This window comes from Apis laboriosa, unplaced genomic scaffold, assembly GCF_014066325.1.
Source record: "Apis laboriosa isolate Shangri-la unplaced genomic scaffold, ASM1406632v1 scaffold149_cov153, whole genome shotgun sequence".
NCBI lineage: Eukaryota > Metazoa > Arthropoda > Insecta > Hymenoptera > Apidae > Apis > Apis laboriosa.
Window position 1 is genome coordinate 738,967 of NW_025221797.1, and position 24,303 is coordinate 763,269.

A 24,303-nucleotide genomic window follows, 5' to 3' on the forward strand; every position below is an offset into this window, starting at 1 on the left:
GCTGGAATAGAAAACGTCGTGAGGAAATAGGCATAGAATTCGTTCCATAAAGAGGAGTTCCGTTGTATTTGCACTGTTTAAATAATCTTACGAAATTACGCAAAATCATGTAGTTTTGATGAAGTTATTTCTCGTTATTTCAAAGTGAGAAGAAGAATATGGTAGTCTCGATGCAGTATCCTAGATGGTGGAACTTAATGAAGAATTGTATTATTTTTTATTCAATGATTTATGAGTACATGTTAAATTTATCATGGAAACTTTGTGACTGATATTTATGTCACTGATATATCTTGATATTTCTCAAATTAGTTAATTGCTTGTGACGAATTACTTTCGAAAGACTGTCGTCTCTACATGTTATAACATACATTTATAATGTAACTATTCATAGATACAAAATATCTTGTTAAGATTAGAATGATTTCTATCGAATTCTGGAAATTTAAAAAATTTGAAAAATTTTTCCTTTTAGAATTCAATAGATTCTAAAGGATTCCAAATATTTTACGAAGATTTTTACTCTTCTTCATCGTTAGAATTCGAAGATTCTGAAAGATGCTAAAAAATTATAGATAGAATTAGAGAAAGAAACTATTTTTATAAATATCTGGGAAAGTGTATAGCAGTCGACATTGTGGGATGCTTGAGGAATTGTAACGGAAGGGAACGATCTTCTGCTCTATTTTCAGGCGGAAGTCGAGGTTGTGGAACAATACAGCGACCCGAAGGATAGTAAGAACAAGGCGTACGTCGAGCCAGGAGCTGAGACATCCCTGCCGACGATCTACAGCAAAGTAAATCGCAACTATTGCCGACCTTACACGGGTAAGTGGTGCATAACTTTCGTATTTGTAACTGTGCTTGTGACCTGATGGAAGTTTACTGCTTTGCTAGCGCGTATCTCGCCGCAAAAGCCTACTAAAAGAAGCTTACAAGCTTACAAGCCTTCTTTACTGCTTGTCTCGTCTAGCGACCTATAACGTGTATTTAAATGTACTATATAAATGATTATGCAAGAAATGATAAGAAATATCTGATCTAGATTTTCTTAGATTTTCTTTACAACAATAAACGTTAGAGTAAAATTTAATATTGAATAATTGATCAAATCTTAAAAAAAATTAACGTAATATAATAATTGCAAAAATTTTAACGAATTTTAATAATTAAAATTACGAATAAAGAATGCGTGTATAAAAATATAATAAATTTTCGAGAATAGTGAAATAATTTTCAAATTAATACTTACAAAATACTTAATAATTTTAAATAACAATCCAAAATAAATTGTCTCGTTTCAATTTCGAAATACAAATTTACCCAACATTTTCATATTTCAAACTTTCACAATATACAGACAGAGATTCTAAATATTTGCCTTTTAATCTCACTCAGAGATACATCACACGGTAAATTAAGAACAATATTTCGAAACGAAGCTATTCAGATTTTCAATCACTTTCTCTCTCTCTCTTTTTCTCTCTCGAGATTATACACTCTCGAAAAAAGCACCAAACCCTGTGTTTAAATACTTATCCAACTTCCCATATTTGCAAATCAATATTTGCCTCGATATTAACAGATTCAGTCCAGAGAGGTACGGCTCACGTAGGCCAACCGATAATAAACCTCGATGAACGTAAATACAAATCCTAAAATACGAAGAAGAGCAACGATAAATTTTTGATAACGTGTAATGAGTCGATCGTTTCGCGAGGCAACGTTAAAATAAATAAACTTTAAACGATTGTAAATCAAAGATTTATCCTGTGCCTGGATGATAACAGTCAACGTTTCCGGATTTCCGCTTATCGGTTGGCTTTTGCACAAAATCTGGCCAATTTTCTGCCAACCTCTTCTTGTCAACCTTTTTCTCTTTATTGTGCGAAATTCTTTCTCGCCAAACTCTTGTTCGTGTAGTAATACTGGATCCTAACGTGAATGCCATGATGACGTACGTGATTACACGATGAAAGTTGGAGCCAAAAGATTTCATGAAAATGGCGATTTAAAGTGAAATATTCTCTTGCTGTCACGGTGATAATATATGTTATGCTTGGGGCTGGGAAAAATTCAAGAAGAAATACATAGAAAATTGAAATATGTAGTTCTATAAGAAGGTATTATTTGAAAATTATTATTTAATAATTTAATATTTAATAATTTAAATCATAGGCGAATATTATTTATTATTTATACTCGGATTTTGATATAAGTAGAATATCAAAGATAATTGTGTTTTTCATTCTTTATTATTATTATAACTTACCATTTTTATAACATTATCTTATAAAGAAAATTTTTAAAAAATTTGGAATTTAAAATATTTAACAGAAAATTGTTTAAATATAAAAGCAAATCATTTGTAACAGAAAATATTTCTTTTAATAATATAACAACAATTTTCTGTTTCAATTCATGTTAATATATTTACAATTAAAATTCAATAAAATTTTTCTTCCAGCAGATTTGAATTCGATACATATTATTATTAATATATCCTCTTTGACAAGCATATTTCGACAACCAATATATATATCTGAANAAAAAAAAAAAAAAAGAAAAAAATTGAAAAATCTCACGAACAAAGATATTAGATGAAAATATTGAACTACACGCACGAAATAAATGGCATAATAACCGAATACTCCCCTGGGGGCATTTAAATGGTAGCGTGAACCCACGCTTTTTTCAATCTCGATTTCACGAGGTTGTGAAATTGAGCTGTCGCCCAAGCATTCGATGAAGAGGCTGTAAGTTTCGGATTATAGAGTTAACAGAAATTCCCGCGCCGAGCCGCAAATTAATGCGGTGAACCCCCAGCGATACGGCCGATACTCCGATGTACGAATTATCGAGGCAACAACTCAGTTAACGCGGAGTAAGAGAGGCGGAAGAGCCCCTCGATAATTGAACGGTGCACACAGGTTGGCCAGCAAATCCCGTGGATTAATCGAACGTTTTCGAAACGGAAGGGTCGTTTTCTTTCTCCTGGAACGCATTGCTATTAAAAAAAAATTTGCACGTGGAACTCGTATTGGTCACTTGATAAGAAAAAAAAAAAGATCTTTCTTTCAAAAACCATTAATCACGTTATGATTCGTATATAAATGAAATCGTATCATAAGAAATTGTTAGGAATATATATAATTTGCAATGAAGAATTAAATAGAATTAATATGCAATTTTTCATGTGATTTGTTGTTGAAAGTAGGTTCCTTTTATATAATAAAAAAAACTCAAGGTAATAAAATTTAATAAGTTCATATAAGATGAACGAAGAGAAGAATAACATTAATAATAATCAATAACAATTTAAACACTCAAATACAATTTACAGCCTATAAAAAGGAAGGAGATCTTTCGTCTGTCCACTATTTGTTCCACCATCATCAATTTTCCAAATTCCTTGATTCGAAATTAACTGAGGACGGCATTGATAAACTTCAACCACTCGTTAAACCCGTTTCAGCGTTCAACAAGGGTCGAAGCTTCGTCATTCTGGAATGTCGAGAGTTCCGGTTCGTAATTAACCCCCTATAGTTATACCCATAGAAGGACATAACTAAACGTATAATGGATTTTCTACGTCCTATTTTAACGCTCGCCTATGCAGATCGCTTCTACGAACCTTGGACAAACACATCGGTGAAATTTACATTCTTATCATATTCATGGGCTTTTAATTCGCGCGAACGTGGCAGAGATCGAGTTTGATGAGAGAAAGAGAGAGAGAGAGAGAGAGAGAGAGAGAGAGAGAGAGAGAGAGAGAGAGAAAGAGAGGAAGAGAGAGACCTGAGTAAACACGCCGGGGCAAATGTTTATCGTCATGACAGGAGCATGTTGGCCAGAAGGCAACGTATACGAAGGTCTTTGATAAGGACTTCTTACCCTGATACGAAGGCCATTCTAATCGTCGAGGACGATGTTTGCTCGAGGTTAGAGTCGTATCCGTATTTGCGGTGCTATACATAATGGATGATCGTAGTGAAAACTAACCGGATGGATTTATTTGTATAAAACGTAGTTACAGTCGATTTTTGGATAAGTCAGCTCGAGGATAGAATTCGTATATTGAAATATATTGGAATGGAAAATGTAGAATTATTATGATTTAGAAATTAGAATTGTATGATGAGATATGGAATGGGTTATAAGATTTAATAGAAAATATTTGAGATATATATTATTTTTATGAACTGTAGAAATTATAATTAAATTAAATAAAAAGAGATAATTGTTAAAAATTAATTGAGAAGTTAACACAGTTCAGTGATATTATTAGAATCATCATCAATAGACAGAAGAAGGGAAGAGAGAATTTTTATATCCACAAACTAAAAGAAAGAAGTAACCAAAAAAAGGGAGGGAATAATAAGATATACGATTTCTCATTTAACAAGAAAAATCTACCCTGTCGAAAGCACAATTCACAGAATCCTCCCTCTTCCACGAGTGGAATTCAGACGCGGGATCACGTTTATAATCGGCCATTCGACAGAATTATTGGGAAATTAGGATTTCCATCGATATCCGTACCATCGGCCAAAATATCCTCCGCGAATTGGATCGGCCGTTGAGACGAGAGAACAAGGGTTAGGTGTATCCGAATAAAAATTCCAGAGTCGGATTGGATTTATGGAAAAAAAGGGATATCTGATTAACGTCTGTTTCCGCTGGTTTCCCCTCCCATTTCCGGCGGATCCAAGTCCAAGTCCATTTCGTTCGAACTTTTCAGAGTTTCAGGTGTGCGGGTGACGTTACTTGCCAACGACACCGACCTCGTCCCATGATGTGTCGTGTGATATTTAATTAAACTTCCCCTTGCCCATCCGGTCTGCCCTCGTTCCATTGCTACCAGTGTCTATAAAGTTTCAAGGGCGCGAGCTGGCCCTCTCCCCCTTCCCACTGTCCTTCCACCCTTTTCACGGACTTATTAACCGTTTCGACAAGGCCCCTTGACACGAGAGATTTTTCTTGCGTTCTTTCTCCTGCTGGACCCTGGGCGTCCGAAGTAATTAAAAATCAGCCGATTAAAACCTAATGAAGTGGAAAGGAACATTGGAGGATGGATGGAAGGGAGGATCGTGGAGATTTCTTGGGACGATCGCCAGCATTGTACTCTTGTTTCCCTTCGTTCTTCTTGGGAGTGGAATTATGGCTAACAGGATATGGGCTGGGTTTGGTTTCAAACTTTTTGATTTTCTTTTCCATCAAAGTTTGATGGAAGGTTCGGTTTCAGCCATTGTACTGTGATAAAAGGTATTTCGATTCTTCGTTGGTAATTAAGAATTGAATTATTTGAATATTGAAAAAGGGATTGCGAATTCGAGAAAGGAAAAATATTGCCGTGTATAATGTGTATTTGGTTATAAATGTATATCCATAAAGTTCTTCTAAATTGAAAGAAAAGATGCCGTATAATTTTCTAATAGTAGAAAACTTATATGAGTGTGAAGTATTTGTCTAATAGGTATTAAGGAACTGATTCCCGACAACAAAGTTTAAGCGAATTTTCAAGATATTCTGTCAAAAATCCTCGACACTATGAAACGAACTGAAGTTAAATTTAAAATGTCATTCTTCAGAATTTTCTCACTTTTACATTTGTCATGAAATCATGCAGTATTAAAAAGAATAAATTATATAAATGTATTCTTATAATAATGATTCGTCGTTGAATAAATTGAATTATTCAAAATCAAAAATAATAACATTTACACTTGCAAATCACAGTAATCATTTTCGAGCAAATCTTTCTTGTATCATTAATAATATCGTTACAAGCAGAATCTTTCCAGAAATAAATATATCTATCGCGTATTTTATTCTAAAACTTGATTAAATCGTATTAAAATTAGAAAAACTTTAAACCGCTATAACTCCGAAAATAATGACTTCCGGTCAACAAATAAAAGACCGTGGAACCTTGCCCTTTAAAATGTTTTTTCATTTATTTCGATACGACTTCCGGTTGCCGAGATATCATCGTATAAAGAAAAGGGTAATTTTTGATCGTTTACTATTCCCATCCTTGTCGCTTACTCGGACCTCTCGCTCGCGCCTCGTCTCACTGACCTATTCCAAAGTCCAGACAAGCAACAGACGCGATTCCTGGAAGTAGTACGCACTTCCAGGAAAAAATGTAGGTCACTGGGCCCATTCATAATCTCTCTTAAGCGCTATGGATACTTTGAGTCTTTATATCTCGACAATGGATTGAGATATCGGGATAAAACAAAAAGAGACTTCAATTGTTTCTTCTATCTCTTGAATGAATTTTGGTGATGAAATTTTGAAGTTCTTTTTATGAAAAAAATTTTTCACGTGAAATTCTAAGTTTTATCCGTGAATTTACGCGATTATAATGATCTATTGTTGAAGTATATGAAAATTTATAATTTAAAATTTATAATCATTACTTTACTAATTCTTATACAAAGATTATTTATGTGTAAACATCTTATATAATTCAGCATCTATATAATTCTTACACAATTTTATATATCAAATGTTGGAATATATTTCAATTACGTAAAAACTTGCTACTATTACCGATTATGCTTCAATTTCTACAAAGTATCCTTCTGCATACTCCTTACTTATTTTTTTTTTTTTTTTTTTTACATTTCTTCAAGAAATGAAGCAAAACCGCACAACTAATCGTGTAAAGGGGGCAACTGGAAATTGTAGCCGCGTTAATCAGCGCTTTCGTTCCCTTCCCGGATGAAGGTACCGGCCTCGTCATTGCTCGGCCGATGAAAGAACTTTCTCCTGTACTGATTGTCTCTTGGATCGACCCTCGGTCGGAGCTACCCTCGTTTCAATTACCGGTACCAGGTGACTTGTAGCTCGTTCCGCGTCCCCGAGCAGTTAACGCTGCTACGGGTTCATCGTATGCAAATGACAAGCCGTCCGTCGGTCCGTCCATCCGTTTGTCCGTTCATCCGTTCCTAGTGCGACAGGGAGGGGTTGCTTGATTCACATCAAACGCTAGCTAAACGCTGTCTATTGTCTCAGCTGTCCATACTACGCTCGCATATTAAATAATCGAACTGAGAGTAATTATTATACCGAGGGGTAGAATTTTGATTGTAGCGAAAATTCCGTTTCCATCGTGAAAAACGATGAACGTTTTACGTTCGAATTGAAATAACAATTTTGTTGAGATATTTCTTTTTGTTCTTTCCGTGGAAAATTTGAAATCAATTCTGGATGAGTTTTTTGAGTCGGAAATAAAATTTTCCATAGTTCGTGCGCGAATCAATTTCGTCTCTTCGTTATCCCATCCTTGGTTATCATCCCTCAACCTCGACTGAATTCCAGTCGAAGATCAAGCTCGATGGAATCATGGCGTCTCGGCGAGAGGCATCAAGAGGTAGAGATCGCGAGTTATGTTTACGACACCATGGTTGGTGCGACAGTTTTAGCATTCGAAGTTGGAAAAGGGGGAAGGGTGGCGGAAGGGTGGAAAGTTTGTTGGATTGCCGCGAAGATGAATAGTTAACGGGAGAAACCCTCCCACCCTTTACCCCGTTTTCCCTCTTCTTCGTACTCTGAATTTCCGTTTCCCCCGCCTCGCCGCTTTTCCTCTCTGCTCCACATTCGAGCTCCTCCATTCCCTCTCCCTCGCGCGGATCATTTACAAACTGTCAACGGCATGTCTCCGTCGCTGGACGAATGGTGGAGGAGAGATCTTAATCCATGGACAATTTCGCGTGTCTTCTTCTTCGAGTGACAGTTGGAAGTTAGAGAAGATCGGATTTTCTTTGTTGGGGGAAGACAGAGATTGTTCAATTAATTTGAACAATTTTTATTAGAAGAGTTGTTAAAAATGGCAAGATGAAATTCATTCCCTCGCTCGTATTCCCTTCTCAAAATGAGAGCTAGAGATCTTTTGATAGAGAGATCTTCTTTTCATTCGTCTCACGTACGTCTCGCGTTAAATTTTCTTCGTCGCAGCTACGTACACAGTACGTGTACACGAGATTCTTTGTCGGCCTGCTCGCTTTTGTTAATCGCGAGCAAAGCTTTGTCCCCGTTTTATCGCGCGGCGGAACGACGTCTCCTCTTGGGTTAGGGACATCGGGGAACGAGGTGGGAAAGGAAATTTTCAAACAAACTCCCCTCCTCCTCCGCCATAAACGAGGAGGCATCGAGCCAAAGGTTGGCAGTAAGGACGTCGCGCCCCTACACGAAGGATCCCTGAATTCATTTCATGGCCAATTACAATTAGCATTTATGCCGCGATTTGCATATCGTTCCAAGATAATTTCGCGAACGCTTAGCCTAATCTTCGTGTCAGATGTTTCAGCAGGCCGACAAGAAATACTTGCTGGTGCCAAACTTCTCGGTGAAAGTGATCTCGGAAATCAGTGGCTATGACTTGAGAGAATTATCTGAGAGAGAGAGGGAGAGAGAGAGAGTAGTATTTGTAGTATGAAAGTATTTGTTTAATGTTTTTTTTAACGATTCAAAATTTTAAACAATTTTGTAAAATTTGAAACAAAAGTATCAAAGAAGTTAAGAAAGTATTTTTTTATGCATTCATTATCATCCATTTCCATACAAATAATTTACAAATCATTTGAAATGATTATGATATCATCTTATATAATCAATTCCACTCGTTTTAGGGATATTTTGCTGGCAACAAAATTTCACCCTTATAATCGCTATCCATTCCGTCTATCCACTATATCAATATCGACCATATAAACCACGTGCCGTACATCTAAAACAACTTTCGTCTCGTTCACGTTGAATCAACAAACGCCTCGTGCACCTGTACAAGATTAAATCGCAAAACGAAAGTAAACCGTATTCGGAACAATTTGCGAGGGGGTGGAATCGAAGAAAATGAGAGACAGAGTTGCTTGTGGGATCGGTGTGGGCAATCTGACCTGTGGCCCAACTCGTCAGAGACCGCGCCCTTAACGAGCAACCTGCCCCCCTTCGGCCGCAAAACGTTCGTGGCCATGTGTGACCACCGATGTAGATTTCAATCGAGCAATGTCTACCGACAGGGAAGCGGATAATCCGTGCGCGCCACGCTATCACTGCGACCGACAGCTTCGACGCCCTCCGCCGGACACCTCCCCCGCACGCCTGTCGCGAAACCCTTTTGCAACCGGCCAAACATTGATTTTATTCCTGCTAAAATCGATCGAACTAAACGGGGGCTATCTCTTTTTCCTCCTCATTCCTTCATTCCATCCCCCTTTTTTTCTATCTTTTTCTCTCTTTACATCTCTTCTTTTCTTTTCATCTTATTTACCTATTCGCTTTTTCCTACGTTTTCCACGTCATTCTTTTCCCATTTCCTTTTGCTCCTCTTTCTTCTCTTCCTTTCTCTCTCTCTCTCTCTCTCGGTTAGATATTCGTCACGAGGAGGATGTAAAATGATTTTTCGGAACGAGGTATGTAATCGAGTTTAGGGCGACCATTTTATTCCTTTTTTTCTTTTTTTCTTTTTTATTCCTTTTATTCCTTTTTTTTCAGGGAATCCTCAGGTGTCGAGGCAGGGAAACGTGGGCATTCGATAGGGTTGTTTGGATCGAGTTAAATTAGATCGAGCGTTCAATTTAGCCGCGGCGTATAGCCACGACTATTGGATTTGGACATTTGGGGGAAAGTTTTCCGCGAATTCGATCCTCGATGCGTTTTCCCTCGAGTTAGGACGGGTGGAAATTCGTGGATTAAACTTGGCTAAACGTGGCACACGGTTCACTCGTGCATACTATGAATAGAGATCCGACTCTCAGAAGCTTGTTCGCAAAGTCGTTCTAGAGACGAAGACGTTATTATTTGTTCCAGAGTTTCGTTGTACAGATCATTTCGAGGATATCAGGATTGCTTGTCGATAGAGCTTAGAGATTTAAGGAGCAATTGTATTGTATATCAATTTCATTGATCAGCAAGATATATTTTACACAATTTTTATGTGTTATTCATGGAATATAATGAATTACTTTCATCGATGAATTATAAAGAATATTGTTCTTCGTCGTTCATTTTTCGTGTACTTAAAAATTTCACAATATTTGTCTGCTTATCTTAAACGATGCTCTCACTCCACCCTTTTAGAATTAACTCCTCAAGAAATTCACGGTGCAGCACGTAACACGATGAAACAATTTTCCTAACGTCTCATGGTAAAAACAACCGAACACGCGCTGTTTATACTTATCCCCATAAGATGCGTCTCTCGACTCGAGAATACGAGAAATACGTCCCTTTCAAACGCATTCTCCGTCAAGGTGTACCTGTTTCCTTCTTGGAATCTTTCAAGGTTGGGGACGAGTACAAAGGGCAGAAGTTGGTCCGTTCTTTTCTTCAAAAAAAAAAAAAAAAAAAAAAAAAAAAGAGGAAATCCCTTTCTTCCGCGCCAACTTTTCGGCATCGTACCCTTCCTCTCCTCCTCTCCCCCTCTCTCCCCGTATTGACGTGTTCTCGACTGAAAACTGCGTAAGATGTTCCTCTTTTGAGGAGAGCGACGGGATGGCATTTTAAGATAATTTCCGGCCGCGTGATTCTCTGAAGGATAAGCCGGAAGAGGGGGTGATAGACGAAAGGAAAGACGCGAGTCTGGAAGAGGGGGCGAGGTACAGAATAAAATTACTGGAGTAAGTAATTTGAGGACAGACCGTGTAATTGCCACTCAAAACGCTCAAAGGCGTTGCTCTTTTCTTGCGTCTTTTTTAAATTTACCGGCTGCCACCGTCTGGAATCCGTCTTTTCCGCGCCCCTTGGATCTTGATGGGGGGAGGGGCACCATTTCGAGAAAAACGACGACGAAATGGGGAGAAATAAGTACGTTTCGATATTTATTCTCGACGAAATTTATTATACTCTCTCTCCAGAACTTTTGTGAGCTATCAATGTATCTTTTACTTGCTTTATAATAATTTACAATTTGTTGTTGAATTCGTTGCAATATAAAATTCGTCGTTCGCTCTTCGATATCAGATCGAGATGGGGATGAATAAGATCGTGATGTTGGTGTGTCACGGTCAAAGAGATCATCTCTGTAATCAAGGGATGTTTCAATCATCCTGTAATGCGATACTCGTCAACCAACTTGTGTTTGTGCTCTTTGTATACGCCATACGGGGGAACGAATCGCTTTCAAAGTAAAAAATCTCTTGCCTCGTAGCTTAATTCATTCTTTCCTTGCGCAATTTCTTTCCCTCGTAACCTTGACTCGTTAGTAGCTGCCACTTTACGCTTTAAGGGAACGTGTATTAAAGAAAGCCACGAATCGGATGTTCAAAAGAAAAATTTTGATTAGGATCACTCGATATCGAAAGAAAGTTTTAATCGCGTTTCCTATGTAGATGCTTATTAATATTGTTACATTTTGGGGAAGGCGAGTTTCTTTTATAAGATATTGTAACGAGATTTCTTCTTTCGTGAATTTACTCCTTCAAGTTTTTCTTTTCATTCTTATCCTCGTATCTTTCCTACATTTAAAATTTAATGCAGTTTTTAATTAAGTTTGAGGTAAACTTAATAATGTATTTTGCTCTTCTGATTGTAAATCGAATTATTATTTAATTTTATTTAGGTATATGAATTCAGATCTACATAAGAATTATAATTTATGAATCTAGTCTTATAATTAAAGTCTTGTAATCACGAATTATTTATTCGAATACTCAAAATTTTTATTCAAGCTCATAGAAAATTTATTTCGCATAAACATCCATAATCTGCTAACACAAGAAAAAGAGAAATGAATAAATAGAACGACAATATATATATATATGGAAACACAAGAATGTTGTATCGAGGAAGCCTCATCCAGACTTATTAGACCGGTCGGATAAGTTAACCCGATCGTTCGATGACCCTTGACACGGCTGACACATTTCAGCCGCGAGATTCGTCCAATTCCACGCTCGTATCCATGAATTCTTCTTATACCAGAACCAATAACCAGAGATTGGCTTTCGTTTGCCATCCCAGTAATCTTTACCCGCCACCTAAGAAGCCCTAAGGATCACAAGCCTTCGAAGCCTGGTTCCGTGATTTCGTTTAAGGCCCTCCACCCTTCTTCCAATTTTTTCTTTCTTCTTCTTCGTCTTCTTCTTCTTTTTTTTTTCTTACAACGATACAATCCTACGATCCACATATTCCATGGAAACCAAGCTCACCCCGGTTATGTTACGAGGACAATATCTAATAAAAAGGAGAGTGAAGTGGCTCGAAGGGCGATGAGGCTTGCTCTTTTATAAAGCTTTCGCCGGAATTTCTCTCGTCATTGCCTTCCTCCCCCATTGAACGAATCGCGGTGGAGAAAGGGAAGATTGTATAAGTGACAGTTTGGAGGTTTTTATAGGGCTGATGAAATCCGGCACATTTTATTCCGGGATTATCGTTTTGCACGGTATGCCGTTTTCATTTTCGAAGGAAAATGCTTCGTAACATTTGTTGACGTCGACTGTTCATTGTCAGGTGTAATGTTTAAATATTTGGATGGAGGGAGAGTATGACAGTGATGAGAATAAAATGTTTGACTTATTTAATTTTGATCATATTGAAAGTATTTTTTAAATTTTTTATTATAAGGAGACGTTTTTTGGATAAGGGAGATTATTCTGATTTTTATACGGAATTTTTGATAGCATATCTATAACAATGAAGAACTCTGAAATGGAAGAAATTGTTTGGAAGATACGTTTCCAAATATTAAAACGTGTAATAACAATATTTCCCAACATTTCTCGAATCACGATCCCCTTTTATGATAGTGAAATCTACAATCCTCAAATAATTGACTTAAGTTTACATAAAAAAATATTTTTCATACATAGTTGGTTATAACTCTTTAAATATAAAAATTTTTGAATTGAAATTTTTTTCTGACTCATCCAGATCCTTAATATTTAGTTTTCATTTAATCGTATATTGTATTGTTTGAACAGAATAAGTCGACAAACAAAGGTTCAAATATCTCCACTGGTTGCAGTAACACGAGAACACGAAGGGAAGAAATTGTTTGTTTCTGAAAAAGCAAATATTATGGTAGGATTAATTTATTGCATCCCAATTGATTGTAGATTATAATCTTTATTTGTGCTTAAAAGTAAATTGATTTATTGAATCGTTGGATTAATAACACATTAAAATTTGCTAAGTTTTCTATAATTTTTGTAGGCTTAAATTAAAGAAAAAAAATTTTGAAAATATTCATATACGAATATTAAAAATTACATAAAATTTAATAATCAAATAAATTATGTAATTTTTATATATTTGTAATTATTTTTTAATATAATAATAAAAATATTTTCACAATATTTTCACAAGTCAGAATCATTATTATTTAAAAAAAAATTATAAAAGTCATAACAGTATCATAAAAAATCATTATATCAAGATTAAATCATGACAAAATTTTCTACTTACAGTAGAACAATCAGCGAGGAATCATTTCATGTTAAATAGGGGACGATTCGTTCCATATTAGTCACACCATACTATGGTCTAACAACTCATTATCTCAGCAATTAACATTCGTCAGTACAACCTCGTTAAGCTGTACAAAACAATCAGCTACGTTGCACAATCTCTACGGGCAATCAGCTTAATCGACATTGCACCGATCTCTATAAACGAATTCCGATAAGCTATTGGGTACAAGGTATTAATCTACAACAACGACCTTGACACTAGATCGTCAGAGATTGCGATCTTTAATGTCGTTATCCCTTGAATTTAATTGAATTTAATTCGTTCTAATTGCAAATCCCCCTCTATCGAAATCAGATACTCTATTTCTAGTATCTTTTTCTACTCTATCAAAATACAAAGGCAAAAATATATATTTTATTTGAACAATAGGTAATTTGTTTGTGAATTGAAGAAATAACATAAATATTAATATTATCTTCAAATATTAATATTAATTCTATTCTAATTAACAGTAAGTTAAAAGGTTAGGTTTCAAGCTAATTATGGAAATTTTTCCAAATCAAGTAATTTTATACATTTTCTTTCAAATAACTCTTAAAAAAATGTCCACATTATATTATTTTTCTCACTATAGGAATACCCTTACTATATCACATTCATAATTATAACTCTTATATTTTCTTATTTCATCATCTCTCTATCATAATCAAAAATATTATGCTCTAATTGACAGAAGGCCAAGTTCTTTCGTTTTTTACTTTTAATCTATAATCATCCCCTTCGTGACGAATGGCCGTAATATCCGATATTACCAAAAGGATTAATATCGCTTTTCAGAAATAATCCGCCGAATATTTCGTCGACTTATCTCCCAGTACGTGTAAACAGAGTGTGCACGCGACGCAAAACAGCGCATCGCGTTATCTGCGGCGATTGCCAGTAGGGGTCGTCGCTCGCCGTCACTAATAGATTCATTAGGGGTAGACGGTACACCCTTCGAGCGCATCGTGAACCCTAAATGTACGTGCGTGCAGTCTATTTCTACGCTGCGCCTCCCCTTGGCCGGCTTGCTTGTCGATCGCAACGTATATTCATATATACTGTTCATTCTACTACGCGCCACTGTTGCGTTGATTCATTCACCAACACTTTCTCGACGATATTATCGATTTATCCCGCTTGAATAATATTGTCTCATGTATTCTACGATTACGTATCTCACGTGTACTCTGTGCAAATCATTTTTGAGGGGTAGATGTGTGAGAATATGTATGTTTTTAGGAATTGTTGTGATATTTGTATTGTATTTGTATTGCAATTGTAATGTAGTATATGATTAAGGAAAAGAAAATTAGTATTGGAAGAAAATAATAGGCGAAGTTTAATTTTAATATAAAGTTTGTAGGTTTTTTGAATGGAGGAAACGATGATTCTGGATCAGGAAAAAATAATTTTTAATTGTATCGATGTGAGTTTAAGTAGTTTGAGTCAATAATTCTATCGTGGATATCATCAAGTAGCTCGTGTCAACGAGATATACAAAAATATATTCAATCGAATAATTCATAATTCATAATTCGGTATATATCAATGATTAATAATCAATCACCATTGTTCATTAATCTGCCAATGTATTATTAACTTCGAATCTCTATTCTCATCATTTCTGAAAATTAAAAAATAATATTAAAGGAGAAAAAGAGAGAAAAATCATGTTGAAATAAAAGAAACTTTACGAATCTAAAATTACCCGTTCTCTGACAGATTCAAAGTAAGCTTTTCCAGAAAGCTTCTCAATTCAGATCATCAAACATCCCAAAACCGCATACAACAATATCCACCGACTTCGCCGATTTTCCCTTCGTGTATTCAATAACTCATCTCATAATGCACCTTGGCATCTCACGTATTTACGCATCGGTTTTCCCGCAAGCGATACATCACTCGTTAAGCAGTGAAGCGACCTCTCACGTATCGCTGTTATCCACAGGTCCTCTTCGTGGGACTGTCCTTGCGTTTCCACAGATACGCGCGATATATTATACGAATCGTGTGGCACGTCCTCGATGGCCGCTTTACTTCATAATTCATTCGGTCATTCAACGACTCGTCCCGTTATTTCTCTGCCCCTTGCTGCAGTCTGCGGATAACTCGCAAATCTGATTATCGATCGGTAATCAATATCGGTGCAATTTGGCGTTACGCCAGGGTAACGTGTGTGTACGTACATCCATCCCCCTCGCGTGTGCGTCCTTCGGCTGATCCCCGATAGGGGATGATTGAAAATGGTGCACGTGCGACACCAACTAATCGCGCTTTGAACGACTTCAAACGAACTTTCGACGATGGACGATCGTTTTGGATTAGAATTTTCGTGGAATTTCGATTCATTTCGATAGTTTTTATTTTTTATTTCGATAGAAAAGAGTATTGATTTGCGAGGAACTCTATATATTGTGTATATTAAATATTATCTTTATTTAATTTTCTTTTTTTTTTTTTTTTATAAATGTTTTAGTAGAAATAACGTTTTGTAAATTAATGGAATATATATAATAGAGAATAAAATAATCAATATTTGGAGAATTTAAATTGAATAATTTTTGAGATATTTGAGTTTTTAATAAGTGAATTTTATAATAATAATAGAATTGTTTTATTAAGGATTTTCATTCCTCGTATGAAAGTCAATTATAAAAAGCGTATTACGTTGATTTTAGGTCACCCTGCATATTTAATCAGATAATTCAATAGATGCGATTTTAAATAGGTCAATAATTCAATTGTGCGTATCTTTAAGTAATTCGTATCAATGATTCGTGCTATAGAGGTATACTAAAACATATTCAAATAGTCTACAGATGAATGAATAGATCAATGAATATTCATGATGGTAGTTTGGATCAATAATTCTATCGTAGATATTAATAATTTATGTCAATAAATGTATAAATCATTCATAATTCAACATTTGTCAATGATACACCAATGAAAAAAAATAACGAAATTAACAAGAATTTACCTTAAATTATTATTACCATTATAATAATTGTAAATTTCATATTTAATCTTATTGTTATTTTTAATTCCATAATAATAATAGATATGATATAACCAACGAAATACCATCCAAGGCAAATATCTTAAACAAACAAATCATTCGTCAAATCCTAATATTTTCTCAAACGATTACACTTTAATTTGTATCTAAGTCGTTGGCAAAAGATTCTTAATAAAAACATAGTGGGTTCAAGTTTAATCTCCTTCTTCTATTTTGATACATCCCTACGGATATCGATTTCTCGTTTAGAAAGCAATCAAGCGGCAGGCCGTTTCCTTAATACGTTTATTTCTCTCTCAGATTTGATCCAGTGTCTTGTAGAACAGCTATACAACGAACCAGCTGTGGATGCATATTCATGCTACCTTCCATTTTTGCTTTACGTTTACCCTTCTCCTCTCGCGCTGTTATATTACTTTAATATAATTTTTCAGGCATAACCGCGGACCCTGTCCCGATATTGCGTTTTTTTCGTATCTTTTCATCGTCAGAGATGGTGCTCGGCTCGTGAATGATTAGTATGAATTCGTTTTTCAACATGAATTATACTTTGCAATTTGGAGTTTTTAGAAGGAAGGCGTGTTTGATAAAAATTCTTTGGTTTTTTTCTCAATTTTTATCACAATTATTATCACTTTTCTCGTTATTTTTTTTTGTTGCAGTTGTTGATAGATATTAAATGGAAGATCGTTGTATTATTTATTTGATTGATGAATAATCTTCAAAAGTAATATAGTAGTATAACATTTATCAGGCATGTGTTATTTTAATGATAATATTTTTTTAAACAAATTTTTTGTCATGTATTAAATATGGAAAGTATTATATGTATAAGTTCATTTGATATTTTGAATAGTTTAATTTGAATAATTCCAATGGATTCCTTTTAAAAATTATTCAATTATTTCTCGTGAAGATTTCTTTGAGAGAGTTTTCTTTTTCCTGTAAAAGAAAAAGTATTACTGAGAAATATTAATTTTTGAAATTTAAATTTTATTAATTGGAAAATAAAAAATTATCATTATATTTGACTTTTTTATAAAAATCTTTATGAATTTTATATATAATTTAAACATGTAAAATCAAATAGTTTATAAAAATTTATTCTAAAAATATAGAAACGTAACGAAGAATTTGTCAATGTTCCGATTATCCCATGCCATTTTCTTTTATAAGTTTCTAAATGTCAAGAGCTATTCACACGAGCATCGCTCTCTCACAACAATATCGCGCAAAACTCGGAACGATATCGCAGTTTTCCTGCAACGTGCAATGCGAACGTTAACGTCGTTGACACGGAAACATGATGGATGTTTTGGGCGTGAGCCATTTCAACGATACATCAATTCACTATACATGTCGAATGGTCGCAAAGTGATCCCTTTGTTGCCACCTGGTACGTTTCCAGGATGCATTCAAAACTAAATTTTGCATAAATAATTAATCCTCCATGAAACTATCTATATTCTAATATTTATCCCTCGATTTCTTCGAAAGAATTCTGTTAAAGAAACATAAAATCCAGCAAAAATTTCCCAATAAACATCCCAAATTTTTTAAAAGCTTAGAAATAATGACACGCAAATTAGAAAACGCGATATAATAAGAATGAAGAAATGAAAATTAATTTTTAATTCATTAATTTTTCGGAAAAAAAGGAATCGTATGTGGTAAAATTTTTCTGTGTTCCATTGTTCCGCGTTAGAACGAATTATGAAGTCGAAGAGAACAAGGAAATTTTACGAGGCTGTACGTGTGCAATTTCGTGAAAGAGATGGCACGTGTTATAATTTCCGAGATTCATTGTTCAGGAATTAATTTCTCATTTCGCGTTTCATTGTTTGGCCGCGGTCTTTTATATTCGAATGGGGTGGACAAAATTTCAGGAACCTCGTGATAATGAAATTGCTTGGAAATAAGTAATGATTGTGTTAAATATAAATTCATAAATGTTTTTTGTTTTAAAGAATCTCGTATCTATATATTAACGTTTTCTATTTCCACAAACGTCAAACATTTTTCACTTGAAATTTTTTCTTTACATTAAAATTATATACATTTTACTTTCAATTAAACGTTATTTGTATTATAAAACAAAAACCATTATCAATTTTACCAAAAAAATATCTGAACATTTTCCATCAACTATGAAAATAAAAAAAAATCTATTTAATTGTTAATTATTATACTTGTTCGATAATTTCAATTAATTTAATTTCATTAAAACAAAAAACAAGAGAACATTCCCCGATTTTAATCCGGAAAAAGAATCGACACCCCATTAAACATCTTTCCCAAGAGATCAGACAGGGATCCCAATAATAATTTTTTGCTTCCGTTCGAAAAGTTTTTCGCTAGATCCATGAAGGTGGTTTCCTGTCAGAAACAGCTTCTGGCGTGGTTTATGGTGTGCCTCTTGCACTTACCACCCCAAAGGAGGAAGGATTTCGGTGGAGCCCTCCTCCGGCCGAGCATAATGCCTCCATTATCTCCAGTCCTTTCTGTACCGCGCGTTGCTTGCCTAATATACCGGGTGTCCGCGTAATTTCCCGCCTCCTCCAATCCACCGAGCCGATTTCCGTTTACCCAACGATCCTCGTGACACGATCCTCGTAAACTCGAGGAAACGAGAGGATGGCGGTGAAACGAAGGTGAAAACGCACGATGGGGGAAAAAAGGATAGAGGGAAGAATGGTGGCCGTGTCAGCCGGCCAAAAACCATTACGGTAATATCTCGCTAGGCGAGGAAGTGATTTTTAAGGAGTGCCTCCCATCATTTCGTGGCAATTTCTTCTCCCCCATAAGCATCTCTATCTTCAACAACCCTAGATGCTCTTATAAGAAGAACGATTATGAAAATTTCCGCGCCGTTTCGGAAAATCATTTTCTTAAAATCCTCTCAAACATTTCCTCTTGTTGTATCGTTGTCACAGAGACTCGATATTCTCTTTCTATCTCCAAACGTTTGGAAATTTTAAAATTACTAGTCGAATGATCCCTGAAACATTTAATCTTGCAAGTATATTGATACAGAAATGAATATTTAATATAACAAATATTGAAAAATACTTATATTTTAACGTATATTTCTCTTCCCTCTGCCTGTATCTATAAATTATGCTCATCAAGATGAATTCTCCTTCCAGATCCATCCGCTTCCGGTTCTTCCTGCGAGGATGACGAGGAGGGTCGGCGTGTGGACATCAGAAAACGCAAGAACAGTTTGTACGCGTGTACCTCGACGCGCGCTCCATCAATAGACAGGGAGAAAGAGTTGAGCTCCACCGAGGGGGCGTTGGTCGACTGCGTGGCCCTGGTTCATCTCACCGATCAATCGCCAACCGAGTCCAATCAACCGGTCCGTCACCCATCGCCCTATTACTACGGCGACTTGTTCAAGGTACCGGAGCAAATAAGCAAATCACAACCGAACAGATACAGAAAGAGCGTGAGCCTCGACGTACCGGGTGAACGGTCTCGAACACCCGGTATACCGAAGAGAAACTCGGTGGCGGGTGATGGGGGTTCCTATTCGTCCCAGCAACAGCAACCGCAACAGCAGCAACAGCAACCACAGCAGCCGTTACATTATCAGCAGCAGCAGCAGCAGCAGCAGCTACAGCAACATCAATTACAGCAACATTATCAGAGTCAGGATCTAGTGAGCCCCACATCGGGGAGCGAGCATGCTGTCCCAGCCAGAAACGAGATCCTCTCGTCGTGCATCATCACCGAGTGGGATCACACCCTCATGCCTCCTCATAGATTGTTAAGCCATGACCTACCGACCACCGTTTGTACCTGCGTCGCATCGGCTGAGGAAGAGGAGGATGAGCTAGATCAACGGCAGCCGCAGTTAACGCGGCACCAAGTGCGCAAGCTACGCCGTACACGGAGGATAGACCCGCAGCCGATACTCGTCGAGGACGAGGACGACGTGGAGGGAGAGGACGAGGGCGAGGAAGAGGAGGAGGAGGACGTGGAGGTGGAGGAAGACGAGGAAGAGATGGCTAGGCAACGTCACCTCTACGAGACGGCCTTCGACTGCAAGGTCAATCGCTCCGACGATGACCTCGATGATCTCGATCGGGTCACCAATCATCCCGTGTTGCATTCCCAGGTACGTCAAAAAATCTGGAACGGAAAGGAAACTTTGTTTCGAAAATTAAACGTTTCTCGATATGAATGATTTTATTGTTTAAACCCTTGAAAATTGATTTCGAAGAGATATTCCGTGGAAAAAGAATACTCCACGCGTGATATCATGCTTTGCATAAAATTTCATTGAGAATTATCGATGATCTAATAGATCATCATCTAATAGATCATATCTCAGAATTATATTTACGATTAGAATTGTTGAGTTAAACGAGATGTGATTCAAGATGTTGTTTCTGGAAAATGATAATTTAATATTTTGAACATCATTTTTTGTTTCGCTTGTGAAAGGAAAAGTACAAGTGGGGGATTATTTTTGACGTAAACATCTGTGTTTGCAATTCATTTTCCAGACCCGCCCCGTTCTCCGGTATTATAGGGAAGTAAGCACGGCAGTCTTTAATGAAAACCAATTAAAGTCCAATATAGCTGAAAATGTAACAGGATTCCCGAACACGGACTATGAATCTCCCCCCTATCAAGCGCAAATTGGACTTTAATTGCGGTCGAACCGTATACTTCTCTCGCAGAACGTAATTAGACCTTCGTATTGTATAAATTCATCTTTAATACACTCGAAACGTTCTAGACAGAATTAATTCTCCGGATCAGTCTTCGACTAATCCACCCTCGCGATGACGATGAACTTACTTTCGATCGATTATGAACTTACCTAACAAATAAGTATCGTTTGACGACAATTAGATAAGAAGCAGCAGCGCGATACCAGTGAGCAGAACGAGTTCATCGACGGACACGTCCAAGCAACAGCAACAGCAGCAAGCTCCGTACGCTGGCCAATCCCACAGCAACAAAGATCGACGCAAAGTCGTACTTCTCCGCCCAAAACCTATTCCGAGCCGTCTTCAGCAGCAGCAGCAGCAGCAACAGCAGCAATCAGACAATATTTCTACTCTGTCCCAGGACATCGAATCCCTCCAGATCAATTCGAGCGACGAGAAGACCGGTTCGCCGAGATTACCGGCCCGCGGTTACACACCGTCGCCGCCATCCACGGCACCATTGCCCGCCAAATTCCACGGCAATCGTGACCACTTGTTGTTGAACATACGAAGCACGCCCAATCTACCCTCTCAACCGGACCATCCGCGTCTCAAAGATCTCAGATTGCCTGTCAAGTCCTCGTTGAGGGCGAAGGACTCGCCGCAGAGCAGCGAGGGCAGTATCCTCGAGATCAAGAGTAGACCGAAGAGTTTTGCTCAAGAAACCGTCGAGTCGTCGCAAGGGCGACGTTTCGACAAGGAGTTGATCCTAGAGTTCAAAGGGAGGCCGAGGGAGGACAGGCAACGACCGAGGAGCCTGATCCGCGAGAGCAAGCCCATCATGGAGTTCAAGGGGAGGCCCCACGAGGCCGAGAGCGATCTGTTACGGCCTCGAAGGGACGTCGGCCTGTTGGAATTCAAACTGCGTACCAGCAGACGCAGACCGGGCTACTCGAGCACCGAGAGCATGGCCACGAGTAGCAGCGGCGGCAGCATGGAGTCGCTACGAAGCAGCACCAGCGAGGGGAACAGATCGACGAGCAGCTCGGAGAGCCGTCACAGCACCAGCCTCAGCTCCCACAGCTCGGACAGTGGCGGCACGAATTGCTACCACCACCACCAGCAACCCTCGATGACCGGTTTCTTGACCCACCACGCGAACAAGTTGCACATACTCTCCCCCATCTCTGACAAATCGTCCCAAGAGCCCGCGTCCGAGACCTCGGACAACAATCGGAACAACAACTCGCAGAAAGCCTCGCCCGAGGAGAACGTGACCATCGAGAACAACGTGACCGCCACGAACAACACTAACACGAACACCGGCAACACGAATTCGGTTACCTCGCCGATGGACACGTCGTTCAAGAAGAGGCGGACGCCACAGAACAAGAATCTGATCAATTTGGCCCTGCAATCCTCGTCGTCGGGCGATGCGGAGATCCAAGGATCGGACAGCGGAATCTCGATCGAGTCGCGGGCCGGGATCAAGTGCAAACCGTTCGGTTTCCACTTGTTGAAACCGCAATTGGACAACATCAATCTGGTGGACAACGAGCCCGAGCTCTCCGATCTTCCTTTCGACATGCCGAAGCTGCGTAGAAGGCGATTGCTTATGCAACAGGACGCAACCACGTCTGGGAGCGCGACGAGCGTGGATTTGAGAGACTTGCCGTTCGATATGCCGAAACTGAAAAGGAGGCTCAGATGCATGCAGAGCACGGAATCCAGCGGATCCCAGGCATCCTCCAGTCTTTCCGTGCGTGACGTCGAACCGCCTGCGTTGTTCGGTAAGTCTCGCAAGTCTATGATTTTTATTCGAAGAGGGTTTGGCGATCGTTTGATAACGTTGCGTTTGGTGTATTGAAATTTTCGGTATGTCATTTGATCCAATTATTTGAAGCTCAAGTTTTTTTAAATGAAAAAGTAGTAAAGATATCTAAGAGACTTCTGTTATGTTTTTCCTGTTGGATTAATTACAATAGAATCCTGCTGCATTAATATAATTGATTGATAAAGTGACATGTAAGAATTTTCATAAGGGAAATTATAATTTCTATCAATCTTTTTCGTCTCGAGGAAAATGACACGCTAAAAATTCCTTGTCCAACGAAGTAAATGGTATCTCCCTTCTTTAATCGAGTGTCTAGCCATTAAAAACCGTACTTTCGGCATCTCGAGATGAACTAAATACTTATCAACGCAGGGGGACACCGTAATTTGATGCTGATCGTTATGAACCTTCCAGACAGCGGCTAATATCGTTAAGCTTCACTTAGCGCTTGCATCCCTCTCAGAGGCTAAATATTTAACGTTATCAACACACACATCCCTTGATATAACACTTCGTACACTTAATTTCCTATCTATCGTCGTTCTCTCGAATTGGAATGAAATTCAGAAATGCCATTCGTATAAAATAACAGAGAGAGAAACGTTTCTTTTTAAATCCTTCGATCTCTCTCGTTCAATTACATCGTGTTAATTTATCCTTGCAATCAGGGTGTTTCTTTAAGGAACGTTCCTTTAACGCAAGTTCGAAAGTTTTAATTAACGTCGCCTCGTGTGTATTTCCCTTCGAAACTTTCCATTGTTTGGAAAGTCGTGAAATGTTTCGAGTGTACTTCAGCAAAGTGAACTAAAACTTTTCAAAAGCGTGGAAATAGAGTACTTGTCACTAGAGAAGTGAGAATCCAGGGAGGCTTAACTCGATTTGTCCGGTCACGACGAATCAGTTATGCACTGCTTGCCGCTGTATAAACACAGATTACTCCCAGTAGTAATGCGACGCATAACACGACGAACGTGAATCTATTATCGTGATTTGCACCTCTGAATCTCGTTCGTTGGTTTGAACCTTTGATGAAAGGTAAATTGGACGAAGAAACGAATTAGTAATTTGGGCATCTGGAAAAAGAATATATATTTCATAGAATTTAGAGACAATTAAAATAACAATTAAAAAAAAAGCATCTCTCTAATTAATTTTGTAATATTGTATCTCGAAGAGAAAAAAAAAACGAGAGAGATATTTTTTAGGATTTTTTCAAGGGGAAGAATTATAAAGTTGATTAAAATTTTATCAAGATAAAAGTTATATAGAGTTTTTAAAGGATTTTAAATGTACTTACTATAAGATATGTTTTAAACTTTCTTTAAGAT

General features: G+C 37.5%; 1 protein-coding gene across 1 annotated transcript in view; it reads left to right on the plus strand.

Annotated features, from left to right (window-relative positions):
- Window positions 1-24,303, plus strand: part of LOC122710532 (putative uncharacterized protein DDB_G0282129) — a 57,203-nt gene that overhangs the window by 16,983 nt on the left and 15,917 nt on the right. The window contains exons 3-5 of the mRNA XM_043928440.1: window positions 693-828; window positions 19,627-20,600; window positions 21,344-22,931. Of these exons, the coding sequence (XP_043784375.1) occupies window positions 693-828; window positions 19,627-20,600; window positions 21,344-22,931 (2,698 nt within the window). The remainder of the gene's footprint in view (window positions 1-692; window positions 829-19,626; window positions 20,601-21,343; window positions 22,932-24,303) is intronic.